Source organism: Lissotriton helveticus, chromosome 3_1 (genome assembly GCF_964261635.1).
Source record: "Lissotriton helveticus chromosome 3_1, aLisHel1.1, whole genome shotgun sequence".
NCBI classification, from domain to species: domain Eukaryota; kingdom Metazoa; phylum Chordata; class Amphibia; order Caudata; family Salamandridae; genus Lissotriton; species Lissotriton helveticus.
In genome coordinates this window covers 1,757,545,687-1,757,560,198 of record NC_136061.1, presented here as the reverse complement: position 1 = coordinate 1,757,560,198, position 14,512 = coordinate 1,757,545,687, and the positions used below count along the sequence as shown (strand labels likewise).

Here is a 14,512-nt window from a genome sequence, read left to right as displayed (position 1 = left end):
TCTGTCATTATCTTCCTTCCCCCTTTTCTACCTTTCTGTCTCTTGTTCTAGGTCAATGTCTAATGATAAAAAAACAGGATCTGGTACCCAAAGAAGAGTGCTGGTGGGCCCCACCTGCAACTACGGGCTCAAATTAAGCACTGGCTGTAGCGTGTTCAGGATGGATTGGGGTCCCCAGAACAAGGTGCACGTTTATGCTGGTACTAGGAAGTGTATGCCACATTGGGTGATGGAAATGGGGTGCCCACGCCCTCATAGGGTAATAAAAATAGAGTGCTCAGAATAGAATGCTCCCTTGGGTGTGCAGAATATGGTGGCTCAGGTATAGAGTGCTCAGATGAGGGTGCTTATCAGAAGATGTCTCTTTTATCAGATGTCTGTGACACGTCGAATGGAGCTCACCCTTCCATCCCTGGCCCCCCAGTCACTGTGACGCCGGTACTGGCCGGGCCACAGCAGATACTGCCTTCCTCGATAGAGAGGGTGCTCGTAGAAGACCCAGAAGCCCTCCACCTGGCCACAGGAGTGGACTCCCCGGGGCTGGAAGCGCTCGTACAGCGAGGGGCAGTCCTCTTCTTGCAGCTCCATTTCGCGGCCCAGGAAGTCGAAGTTCTCGTAGAGTTTCAGCTTGTGGGGTCCCTCGTGCTGGAAGAAGAAATGAAGCAGAGGCGACAGAGAAAAGGGAATTATTGACACTGGCTGGTGTATAGAATGAATTAAATCATGTAAGATAAATAAGACCTCAGTCTCTGGGAAAAAAGAAATAAATTACTATATTTGGAAGTCATAATAAAACATTGTTTATGTTATTGGTGTTTCTATAGAAATGGGTACTGGAATTATGCAATAATGTGGTTGCAACGTTTTCGACATCATTATGGATTTGCCACTCTTGCCACATAATCAGCCCATCTTCTGCACAATTTACAGATTTTAACAAAAAAAAAAAAAAAGTCTAGTTCAAACAGTTCAAAGGTTACTAAAAACACTGCCACCTATCTTGCCAACCAGTGACAAGCATTTTGCCGTGCAGTTATTGGTTGCCTTTTAGTTGCCGTACTTAAGTGTTACATTTATACGAATTAGGTGAAACCTTTACCCATGCAGTGTTAGCATGTGTAAAAACATTAAAATAGTGACGTAATGCTGTCACTAAATGTGCCACACTACACTGCATAACTTGTTTTCTTCTTGCTGCGTTATTTTGTTAACCCTTCCACAATCTACAATTGGTATGGAATCCGGCAGCACTATCTGAAATCTGGGGGTCACTTTCAAGCGGTTAGGACAGTGCTCTAAATGGGGAAAAAATAGTGCAGGTACTCATTTAAATGGGGCGAGTGGGCGGGGCTTGGGGCGGGACTAAGAGCAAGACAGACTGTTACTTATTGACTTCAGTACTAGGTGCAGCTCGTTCCAAAACACACGAGAAATGCGTTTCTATAAACAAAATAGGTTAACTCCTAACGAAGGCCAAACACGGTGATGTTTTAACATTTCTTTGTTTTATAATATTTGAAGTTTCCATACTGTTATTTGGTGTTGCTTAGCACAATACTATATATTCTCGATTGCGCACACGCACACACACGTGCACACACACACACGTGTAACACACAAAGCATTCCACATATTTCCTTTAATAAACCTCCCAAGAGTGTCCCGAATCTCCCCCCCTTTCTCTCACTTTTTTCTCGCACACAAAACCGCCCACAGGCGAACATAAGCAGACACTCAAGCAAAAGAATCAAGAAAGATTAAAGCCTTAACCTCGTTACTTTCTTGGGATTTCTTAATGGCGCCGTCACTTGGCTGCCTCAATCCTGTGTTTGCAACACAGCAGGATGGGGTACACCGGACGTTCTGCAAATGAGCCCACGCTGAATAGTTCAGCGGGGGCTCAGCTCACCATTCACTGCAACAGAAGTGCCTTGGCTGTCAGACAGGTCACCAGCACTAACAACCAAGCCGCCTACCGTTTATGAGTACCGGTACTCTCCTTGGCAGCAGAAAAGTGCTGGTACTCAGAGTGGTAAAAATAAGAAGTGCCGGTACTCAGTACCTGTGAGTACCGGCCCATTTAAAGCATTGGGTTAGGAGGTTTCCACTCCAAACTAGAGTCTGTTTGGGCTTGCAAAACTGCACTAACAGTAATGTAAATGGATATGTTCTCCTGAGAAGTGAATGTGTTAACTTCCATAGCTGTGGGTGAATGTTCTTCATATAATAAGAGTGAGACCAAAGGGCTCTCTCAAATTGTCTATACAACCTCCTGGTCTGTAGTAGAGTTGGGCGAGCCACTGAAAGCTCAAGCCAGATGTGAACAAAATGCCTGTCCCTGGCACAGCTCAAGGTCCTCTTGGACTCACAAGCCCAAAACAAGCCAAGTTTTCATTTGGCTCCTGGCAGCCACCCACACTCAGAGTCTAACCGCATGTGCCAAGAATTACGAAAAAGCATAAACATTTGATGTAAGACAGAAGGGTGAACGAGACACCCATCTAGTGGCTGAATTGCACAGTGCGAAACCTGGAATTAATACCCACTTCTCTGCTTGACCGAATGGTGTGATCCTGGGCAAATATCTCTCCTGTGTTTGCTTTAATAAACGACAATGTTGCCCAATGTATAATTAGAATCTAGGCCACATGTAGGTCTCACCTGACAAGTGGCTTGCTTCTTGGTTAGCTAATGTCTTTGTCTTCACAGGAGAGACCATTAACCTTTCTGAGTTCATGTTTAAAACCAATCACTTTTAATTATGCCTGTCAATGCAATAAGGTGAAACACGTCTGTACGTTAAATAAGTAAACTTGCTGAATTTTGAAGAGACTGTCATATTTGTACATGATGGTTGTTGGACAACCTCTATCAGTGATACTTGATCTGTCCGGGAGTACGGACCACAACTATTCCATGGGTCCGCGACTGTCTAAAAAATAAATAATATTAGCAGATTAAGTAGGTTTATATGCATAATAAAGCAATACTAAAACTTTAAAATGTTCTGTGTGAAGGAATTTGAAATTTGAAACTAAAAATTAAATTAGTATCAATATCTTGATTTGAGAGCGCAGCACAAGCGCAGGAAAATGAATCTAGTATGGACGATTGGCAGCACCGGTAACTGGGAAATGCTGACAAAAAGGACATGCATTTGGGGCAAAAAGGAGAAAATTATATGCAGGAGTCTTGAATATCACTGAGTATTATAAAAAATAAAACTCAGGGGCTTATTTACAATATTTTGTCTTAGGGCGGCGCCACATGCCTCGTAGCTCTGCTGCCCTACGTCAAAAGGGAAGGGCAGGAATACACCGTATTTACCAGTTATGGTGCAGTCCTGTCCTTTCTGCTGGTGCACAAACTGCAGCCGAGTGTCAACGCAGTCACCCTTGCACCATGGTGTCTGTGTAGTTGGCATGAAGAGACACTTCCCTGCACAAAACCAATCAAAGGAAGTGTTTTCCTCATTTATATGTCTGCTGCAGAATGCAGCACATGTGGAAAGTGGAAAAAACGATGAGAAATGTAAACATTTCTCCTCGTTATGCCTGCCTTGGTAAGGTGTTAGTTTTGACTTTGCCCTAGATTTATGCTATGTTGTAAATCTGGGGCAGAGTCAAAAACCATGGGTGTTGCATGGGAACACCCACAGAAACACCCATGGAACAACCTTTCCACGCAGAATAAGGCATTACCGTACTCCATATTTACAAGGGCATGTAAAGCCATGCAGGGTGGCTTTGCGTGCCCTTGTAAATGTGAGCTGGCACACTGTGCATCTGAAGCATCACAAAAGTGATGCTCCGGCGGTATAAAAGTGCCCCTAATCTTTTTAACTCTCCAACTTTCGAATCAAAACTAAAATTTCATTTTTTGGATACTTCTTTTATTGGTCAATTACATAAAATATTTAATCATTTATGTATTTGATGTACACTTGCTTCTGTATTTATATGTATTAGTTTGAAGGGGAAATCATAGAAATTATTTTGGGTGGGCCCCGGCTTCTAGTAGTGATTCAGTGGGTGTCTACGGAGGCCAAAGGCAGCATCGGATTGGGAAGGCGGGCAGTCGGGCATTGACCGATGGGCCAGTGCCTAAGAGTCACCAGTGGGTCGGTTTTGTCAACCGGCCCCAGAGCCTTATTGTCTTCCCCACCAGGCCACTGTAAGGGGTGGGTGGGGGGCAGCATTATGAGAAAGGAGGCTCTGAGAGGGTTGCTTTCAGCAGCGTCGTTAGGCCAATATCTGCTGCAGACTTTATCTTGGCCACCCGTGGCGCCCGCACTGATGCCCAAAAGCAATGCTCCACTCCCCTGCTGTGGGCCATTATCACCTCGGATCCCCTGGAGCAGCAGTAGCTCTGTGCTTTTCTTCACCCCTCCCCTGCCAGGCCATCACCCTGAGACTAAAGTTGGCTGGGCTGGGGAGAGCAAGTGAATGGCCCTGCTGAGGGCCGGTTATTGCCACCTCGGCCCCATTGTCTTTCAGGCCGTGGTGGTTGGGAGGGGTTGGAGGTGTATGTTTGCATAAACCTTGCTGTGAAGCACCTTTCCCAGAGACGTAAATTGAGATAATGTAATGTTAAGGTCAGAGCTGCCGAATGTGAAACTATGGAAATAGGTTTGAGTCCCAGCCTCACCTCAGCATCCTGTGATTCTGGGCAAATGACTTAATTGCCCAAGGCCTAAAATAAAAATGAATTTGATCTTCTGTAATGTAACTGGTGCGCATATAATTGCTGCCCTTTGGCCGAGTTTACGCTACATCAAACTGCAATAAAAAAATAACCTTCTGTTTACTCATGATTTAAAGAGTCTGCAAAGGCTGGAACTTAATAATGAGAGCGGATTCTTTATTCAATAACAAAAAAAGTCTGTATTCCTTCTTAGCATGGTTTTTCTTCCTTTGTTTAGTTTTAACTATCATTAAAGAAGCTTTAGACCACATTTAAACTGCTTTCAAATTATGTTTACTGTTTAAACCTTAAAGTACATATCAATCAAGGGTGAAAATACCTGCTTTAGGTGATTTTCTTCATTTTTGTACTGGCAAGGGCAAAAAAGTCAGGTAACAAACACAGCCATATCAGGAGTTGTGACCTTTGGGCCTCTTTATTGCACTTCGCCAGCCCAGCCAAAATATGAGGCCATATTATCAAGAAAGGTTGATACATTATTGCTACTTTTATCGGCAGGAAACTGCAGCTAAAGTGGCGATAATGGGCTTGATAATATGCCCTTGTGAATTCCCATAGACGCCCAGGTTCTGGTGTTAACCTGGGCTTCTATGGGATTTCACAAGAGCCTATTATCAAGCCCATTATCGCCTCTTTAGCGGCAGTTTCCTGCCGATAAAAGTAGCAATAATGTATCACCATTTCTTGATAATATGGCCCATAGTGCTTCTAGTTTTCACCAATGTTTCTGGCTCAATGAGCTTTAAAATACACAGGGGCATATTATCAAGGGGGTTTATCTCCGCTTTTTTGGCTTTAAAAGCCAAGAAAGCGGAGATAAAATTATCTCCCTATCACCTAGCTGTTGCTAACACCAGTTAGCGACAGCTAGTAGGAGATAGCGATCATCTTGGGCCCCACTTTGCATGTCAGCGATATTTATCACTAATGACATGCAAAGTGGGCGTGCCAAGATGTTAGCGACTGGAAACAGTCGCTAACATCGCTATCTCCTATTACCAACTTTTGGAGATATTCGCGCTAAGCGCAAATATCTCCCAAAAGCTAACACCTGCCCTGAGCAGTTCTTAGCCATGTTATCCAATGGGAGGTGGATAACATGGCTAAGAGCATTAGCTCGGTAATGCATGAATATCGCTGACTTTTCAGCGATATTCATGCATTGCAGCCGTTTTTATCGCATTTGCGATAAACCTTGGTAATACCAAGGTTTATCTGCGGTAAAAATCGCCGCAGTTCAGCGGTAAAATTTTGTCTCTAACCAAGCAATAGCGATAATTATCGCTATTGCTTGGTAATATGCCCCACAATTTTTCAAACATTTCTCTAAAAATGAGCCCAATGGGAATAGCCAAATGCTAATTAGTGAACGGGAGTGATCCGGGAATGTGGGCCGAATTGTGATCCCATTCTAACGCTGGTCAAAGGGTTAAGAACAGCTGATCCATCTACGTGACAGACATTTTCATTGCTCGGCTCGTGCGTGGGATCTTAGAGCCAGAAGCGACCCTTGTTGCGGATCTCCCTTTTAATTTGCTCACTCGCCCACCCTTAGGCAGTAGGCAAGGCAGACGAGTGTGTGTGTTAGGCAAGTGGCACTAGGACGTCCTGTTGGGTGTCTAAGTCGCCGGTTAACTGCTTATTCGGGTCATGTTTTATGTATGTTGGGAGTTCTATCTGAATGTGCTCCCTTGTAGAGTGTTGGCCTGTGGTTGAAGAATCTGCTGTTATTAGAACACGTACAGTTCTGGGAAAATTTTATTTCATATAGAACATGATGTGGCTATAAACAATCCAGACATGGAAGCTCTTCTTTCAGGTACAATCTGCTAGTAAATCAATTTCTATAAAATATATTTTTAAATTACATTTTGCCATGAATTTTGATCGATTTGGAGGAAGGCGGCAGACACAGTTTGGACAAGCTAACTTCAATAAAACTGAGAAATGTTGTAGAATTCTGTCGTTTGGACAAGGTATAGCGCAGAGGTTGGTTGCATCTTGTTGACCCTAGGACTAAATTAGAGTAGGTTTATTACCAATTATTGCTATTCTCAGCGTGGCCGCTAGATGGTAGAAATGTATTATGGATTTCTTTTTACTCACACACTATAGTAGAGGCACAAAAGGGGGCAGACGCCAAATAGGCTTTTTTTTAGGGGGAGGAGGGGGGGAGTTTTATACAGCGCGAACTCGACTCGAAGGTATTGGAGCGCTTTATATGAGCCCCAGTTACATTCCACAAGGAAAAAATATATTTTTTTAATTTGGAGCGGCATGGGGAGATTAAGCGCTTTGCCCTAAATCACAGGATGATAAGTCGACGCCGAGATTGAAGCTTCCCAGCTCCAAAGTCAGCAGCTCTGGCCGTTAGGCCATATCCTCTCCCCTTTCTGCCCTACCTGACACCAGGGACCGTATTCCACAATGCGGTGAATTTTCCTTGTTTGCGCCCGGTGCATCTTTCAAAAGGTGCGCCCTGTGCAAACAAGGAGTGTGCGCCAGGCGCGCAACACCCATTGGACTCACCGGGTTTCAGCCCCCCCCCCCCTCTGTCGTGTGTGGCAGCCCGGGATGCGACAGATCCCGGGCACACACATAGCCGCACCCGAACGTTTCACAGGTCTTTAAAAGACCATTTGAATGTTAATTAGGCCTTGCAGTTGTTTCACCTCTTCTAAGAGCCCCTGCAGCTCCACTCTGCCTACTGATTAAAGGTTCAGCCCCCCTGAAATTTTTTCTTAGCCCCCCCCCCGAAATTTGGCTCTAGTTGTGCCTCTGGCGTGCGCCGTATTATATTGAACGTGCCACCCCCAAGGCAGCCGCAAACTGGCACTGCCCTGAGTGCAGCACATTCAAGTGAAATATGGAACAGCTTTGAAGCAGCCTTCCATGTTTCGCTGTGCAGGTGGCAACATGCCTGCATTTTTAAGAGAGGTGAGAGATCCTCTTTGAGATGGGTGCAGTGAGGACTGCACCTGTCTGCACGGGGATGTCTAGAGTGTCCATAGGACCCCCTTCACCACCTTCAGAGGACTGCCATCAGGGGGCGCACTGACAGAGTGCCTCCTGACAGCTTCGTTGCCTCTGCACTTGCATCTGTAATACGACATGGGCGCAGAGGCAAAGAGATTCCCTCATTTGCTTGGGGCCATGCCCACATGCAATTGAGGGAAAGGCCTCTAATGATAGTACTTACTACATGTGCACCAGCTCTATCTGTATTACAGAAGGGGGCACACGGCAGGTGCAAATGCACGCTTTGCCCAGAGACACTTTGTATAATACGGCCCAAACGCCCGCTGCGCATACCCCCGGGGCACTTTAGTATTACAGAATGGTCCACAGACAATTGTGCAGCTCCTACTAAAATACAGATAGCACTGGCACACAAATAGCTCCAGCGCTATCATCAGAGGGTGTGCTCTCATTTGCCACCCCCAAGGCAGCCGCAAACTGGCACTGCCCTGAGTGCAGCACATTCAAGTGAAAAATAAGTGAAAAAATTACCCTTCCAGCATCCCCAACAGGTATCATGAGAAAGGAGGCCTGCTCTGTTGAATTTCTGTGTCCAATGCCAGTTTTGTAACACTTAAAGTAGCTAACTTTCAACTTTGTCATGCAGAGCTGAGTGTCATGCATATGTATGAGGGCCGCCTAGTCTTCCGTGGGATACTCGCGTTGTAGTGTCCCAAAGTAACTTTTCTTGTAGGTGTAAAGAAGGATCCATCAATCTGAACAGCGTAAAGGTGAGAGACCGGTCATTTGTTATGCTCCACATGTCTCCAAGTAGTGACGGATGGGTGATTTAAAAATGAGGTCAACTGCCCCCACAATTTGCTCTGATGTAATGCGATAGTTGTATTTAGGGATTTTGGGATTACGCAAGAATATATTATAACTTCAGTTCCTGAAAGGTTTTGTGCGTGCCCCCATTAAAAAAATGATCCTCCCTTGTGATCCCTGCTGATTTCTATAGTGGCCAGTCAATGGACTTCCCCCTATTTTTGTACGCCATTGCTATGCCTTATAGTGGTGGAGGCATGTAGCCTAGGGTAGTTTCCAGAAGCGTGCAAGCATGTTCCATGTGGTCAGCATGGCTCTGATCACCAGGTTGTCAATCTGTGGTGGAAGGGATCTAAGTCTGTATGGAGGTTCAATGGATCTGCCTCTCCCTAGGAGATATTAGTCAATGTCGATCCAAGTAGGAGGATCGAAGGTTGCCAAAAGCTAATGCATGAGTTGTGATAACACGGCTCATTTGTTGTGTAGAATGCTGATTCGAGTGCTAAAACCTGGTTTCAGCAAGGCACAAGTAATGATTTTGGCTTGGTCTTTTTTAAATCCAATTTAACTAAATGAGGCCTTCATTGTTTTCCTTTGGTATTTCCTTAAAACAATACTATCTAATTTTATACAGAGCTTCCTATGGAATCTGTCATGGTCTAAGAACTTGAATAACAGAGGATAGATCATTTGGTTGTAGGTGGCTGAAAAAACACTTACAGCTGGGATCATGCGGCAGGACCTGATGTTGTCATTGAACCCCATCCAATGCTGGTAGCAGGGGTACTCCCCTTTTCTTAGAAAGTACTGGTAACCCATGAAACCAGGGCGCTCATAAAGCATCCAGTTTCCGTTCCCCACCCGAATGGAGTTACATCGGAGAAAGTGGGTGAACAAGTCGGGTGAGTCGTCCGAGCACTCATAGGAGCGGCCCTGGAAGTTTTTGTCCTCGTAGAAAGTGATCTGAAACAAACAGAAGAAAAATATTAAGAAGGGCATGAGAGGAGGAGTGGCAAAAAAAAAACAATAGAGAACAGAAAGAGAATCAAAAGACTGTATAGGGCATAATAAAGAAAAGTAATGTATCAAAGAATCACACGGAGGATTGAAAAAGAGAGAACACAGATAATTAAAGAGGAAGGCAAGTGAGAAAGCTGAACAAGAAAACAATAAGAGTGAAGTAAAATAAGACAACATGAGAAAAAGGAAGACAAAACATGGAACTAAACAAAACTTAACACTTAGGGGCAGATGTACGACTGTTTTTTGCAGTCACAAAGAAGAATTCAGCCCCTTTGCGACCGCAAATAATGTCTGCCCAATGTATTAACCTGATTTTACGAGTCACTAACCAATTAGGGACTCACAAAATACAGTTAGCGACTCGCTATTAGGAAGGGGCGTTCCAAGGGTGTCCCTTCCTAATAGCGAGTCCATAACCTATGTATGATTGTTTTGCAACCGCAATTACAGTTGCAAAACGCTCGCAGTTTACGACCCTTCTCAGAAGGGTGGTAAGCCACTCGCAAACAGGAAAGGGTCCCCAGGAGACCTCTTCCCCTTTGGGAATGGGTGCGCAAATATTTTTCAAGAGCAGGCAGTGGTCCCAGGGACCACTGCCTGCTCTTCAAAAATGAAACTGCAAAGTTTCATTTTTCTTTTTTAAATGCATCCCGTTTTACTTTAAGGAAAATGGGCTGAATTAAAAAAAAAACTGCTTTATTTAAAAAGCAGTCATAGACATGGTGGTCTGCTGACCCCCAACAGGACACCATCCCTGTGAGTGGGAGCCATTCCCAATGGGGTCTTAAATTGCAACAGCCTCATTAATATTCATGAGGCATACAATTTGCGACCAGATTGGGAATCGCAAACAGTTTCTGAGACACTGTTGTACATTAAGTTTAGCGAGTTGCAATTTTGCGCAATTTGCGACTCGCTAAACTTAATGGTCGCACATCTGGCCCTTGATATTTTACAAATTTAGCACTGGGTTAGAGCGGGGGTGGGATGCAGGAGCCACACAGGGCTCACTTCGTTTGGGCTCGAGGATCCAAGAGAACCTCGAGCTGAGCGAGAGACATGCATCCGACTCAAGCGTTCCTCCTCTTTGGAAGCAAACAGTCCAAGGATTTTTGTTGGTGGATGCCGAAACGCATTTTTTCTGTTTAGGTTTTTCTCATACATAAAACATGTACTGGCAGTGCCGATAAGTCTGCGTTTAACATGGTAATGAGTGCTGCATTATTTCTTTAAAGAAAGGCAAGAAACAAAACGAGAAGCACGTGGGAAGTAGGGAAGGGTGAGAAGAAAATAGGAGAAGATGAGGGCTAGAAAGATTGAAGAGAGAATCAAAAATTCAAATTCCTGATGTTGTTATATTCCTGCTTTTATTGAATATGTTGCAAAGATGTTAGTACCAGATACATGATATCAATGCTGGCATTAACTCCAGCACCACCAGTGGTACAGACAGCAGCCAGCAAGAAGAATAAAGGTTAAATACATTTAAAAATTGCATTATCAAATATTTGTAGCAGAGAAGAGGAACACGTCGAAAACACACTTGAAGGATCCAACAGAAGTGGGCAAAGAACACAACTGTTGTAAAGTGGTCCCTTGTGCATTTCACTGCAAGTAGTCGGGTGGAGGTGGAAGGATATACCCAAACAGCCAATAGCATTAAGTGAGAGATGAGTACTTGACTGGGCTGAGCTTGTCCAAGAGGCAGTTTGGACAAAGTCAGTGGCTGAAAGGGGCAGATCCAAGCCCCCTCAATGTATATTATAAGCAACAGGGCTATTTGACGGCTGCGCAGTCAGCCCAGCTCTGATAAAGACAATTTTTGAAGGTTGTAAATTAGTGTCAGTGGGACCTAACCTCGCCTTGAAGAAGAATTGGCCCGCAGTCGTTAATTGAACAGGGTCTATGTTAGCCAATCTGTGCCCAGAGAGTGATGTGGCCTCATGGCTGCGTCAGTAGTGTAAAATGATGCCTAAAACCTCACAAGCAGGCCCACTACATTATGCCAGAATGTTGTATCCCTGATTATGCTGTGCCTGTTGGTCAGCCAAATGTCAGGGAAAGCAGACAGCTTGGTTGGTTCCCTTGATCACCCCCTCTTTTGCCTGATAGGTATCGTGGCATGAAGGCCCAGACATGAGTATATCTGATCATATGTCTCCTACACTGTCTCAACCCCACTGGCTACCAGTTTAGCACAGGTAGGTTCTTAAACCCTTCGCACAGTGAGCGGAGTCCTGCTCACTTGCGCTCCATGGTACCCATCCAACTGACCACTCCATAACACCTGCCCATATGCCAAAAGCTTGTCTTTCAGAACTTACCTCTCAATTACCAATGATAAATAAGCATCTTGGAGGGTTGTATGGCAGAGTATTACGTTCAAATATAATTTGCTACAAAAATATTGTAGCCAGAATATTACCTAGCTAAATACCGTGAAGGTAAGTATGTGTATCTAAATATTGCTTTACTACTCTTGACGCCACATCAACATAATTTGAAGATTCAGCAAAGTATATTGTTAATCTATACTTATCTCTGCATACCTGCCTTCATGACATTATGTAGTCTGTATTCTAAATATTATATTTTGCAGCACAATATTTCAAACTTGCTATTCTGGAACTGCGCCAATTTCAGGTTACTGAATTGTCAGGGTGTGTCCACGTGACCCTTCTTACATCTACCACTTTATCTCGAGGTAGACTTCAAAAACTTATCGAAATGCTTGCATGCTCCCTTAGGCCACTGCTGTGATCTGTGACTGGGAGCTGCTCACGAGTGTACTTCATGTTTTGGTCTTTGCAACAGACAACTTCACTGCCTGGTGGCAGTCCTGTTGTTTCTAATACAAAACATATACTCGGTGTGGGCTTTGTGGCAACCCCTTGCTTGTGATTGGATGGCTTTCTTGACTATCTCAGTTGGTCTGCTCTTGATAGAATGACTTTAGCATCTATTCTTGTGTTTGTCCCATTCAAGAACAGTTTGATCTCACATTGTTCTGCTTAGATGAGTTGTATGCTTCCATTGCTAACTTGACAAGAGTCTTTTTATTTTAATTTTATTCGATTTCGCCAGGAGAATTCATCTGTTTTCGTTCACCCTGTTTGTTCCTCTGCCATCCTCCACATGTTCTCTTTGTCCTCCCCTCCATTTCTCCCCAATGTTCCTCTTCCTGCTTACCTTTTTTAAAATATTTTTATGTTTCTATTTATTATGAAGGGCTGACAGCTGAAAGATCTACCAGGAGGCTCACTTCCTTTCCTGCTGTGGTGCAGACTCGTGTTTCACTTTTCTGTTTTTAAACCTTTGAACAGTACATTTAAAATTGGTCACCATGCATGCATGCATCCTGATGCTGGACCCAGACTTGTGTATGCATCACAATGCTTGAATGCGTGTGCCTCATGCTGTATGCGTTTGCAAATAGATGGCAATTAAAAGCATTGTCAGTCAATAGCAGCTCTTTTTAGAGCCAACACTTATTGTATTTGCCAAAGCTTTTTTAATCAGACTCCACTGTGCACTTTTTCTTGGGTACCGCTCTAAATATTCACCTCCTTTGCCAATCGTTTGATCTTTCCTCACAATACGTCTCTACAAAACATTTGGGCCGATTCAGTGCAAATTTCAGGTTCAAAACATTCAATTAACTTCTTTCTTCTTCCTGGGTCTTGTGTGCTGGGAAAGTTCAATTTTGATCGTTCTTTAACCATACAAAAACACTACCTAAAAACAATATGTATATGTAATATTCATGAAGGTCATTGATTTAACTCATTTCCAGTCCTGTCGCTCTTTCGGTGCTGAGCAGGAAGACTCCATGTCTGCTGGAAGCCTGTCAACATTCCAGGAGAGCCTGGCATGACTGACGTTGTCCCATGATCCCGACAGATAGTATTCTAACGTCACAAGCGTGTCCCAGCTGGCTTGCAGGCATTCCGCCTGTGCAAACCCCAACCAGTTCAAAATTCAGTTACAAAATAAATAATATTAATTTACAAAACGGCAACGAGTACGTAATATTTGCAGAAACCTGTGAGAGTCACCTACCTTGCCAGCCATGACGTTTCACTGAAGGGGCTTGCGCCTGCGCCGGGGGTGCCTGGGTCGGTAATGGCTCACTTACTGGAGTGGAAGCGCCCGGCCTGGGGCCTTTATACTGTCGTTGGGAACTGTCGGCTCAGCACATGACAGCGCTAGCGCCAGCTCAGCACATCATACATGGGAGGCCCCAGTCGTGCATGCGTGGAGGGGGATCTCTTTTGTCTGAAGGCCTCGCTGGCGTGTCGCTTTTGCCCCCCCATCCCCCCCCCCCAGTCCTGTGGTAGCCATAGGCGCGCCGCGCCCGGCACGAAGGCCATTGCTGCAACGAGGAGCTCACATCAGCGTATTCTTCAATGGAGACAGTGTGTGACCCGCTGGGATTGCTCAATGGATTCATGTGCCTGCCGGAGCGATCTATGGGTATATTGCATATCACAGGTTTTAAAGTTAAGAGCATAGATCAGAGAGTTAAGTGCATGTTGCAGAGATCTGTGTTTAGCCTTCAGAACCACAGGCTGCGCTCCTACTGGGAAAGAAGCTTGGATCAATATGTGTATTATTGGCAGGGAGCGGTGTGTATCTGCAAGACCCTACGCAGTAAAAATGAAAAACGTAAAACATATTGATACGATTATCTCTAACATGCAGGCACCATTGGTGCACACATCCCCACTCCGAAGTCTGCCCATCACACTCTAGACCTACTCCATACTCACAGGCGGAGCTCTCTCTCAGGCTTGCTTGAAGGAGTGTTAGCCATAAGTGTGTTGTTTGGCCAGAAGATGGGTCCCAAGGACAGGGTTGATGTTTTAGGGTCTTTTGAGTTGGGTGTGTCACCACTTTGTGGATTTTTTATTTTTTTTGCAGATTTTATATAGCGCAACCTCGACCCGAAGGCATTGGAGCGCTTTACATGAGCGCCAGTTACGTTACACAAGGACACATC

At 44.6% G+C, this 14,512-nt stretch overlaps 1 protein-coding gene across 1 annotated transcript; it reads right to left on the bottom strand.

Annotated features, from left to right (window-relative positions):
• Positions 1 to 239: 239 nt before the first annotated feature.
• Positions 240 to 13,644, bottom strand: LOC144825118 (gamma-crystallin 2-like). The gene is made up of 3 exons (XM_078683997.1): positions 13,573 to 13,644; positions 9,211 to 9,453; positions 240 to 645 (listed from the first exon to the last, which is right to left on the bottom strand). The coding sequence occupies exons 1-3, from the start codon at positions 13,582 to 13,584 to the stop codon at positions 370 to 372; spliced, it is 531 nt and encodes a 176-aa protein (XP_078540123.1). The 5' UTR covers positions 13,585 to 13,644; the 3' UTR covers positions 240 to 369.
• Positions 13,645 to 14,512: the final 868 nt, after the last annotated feature.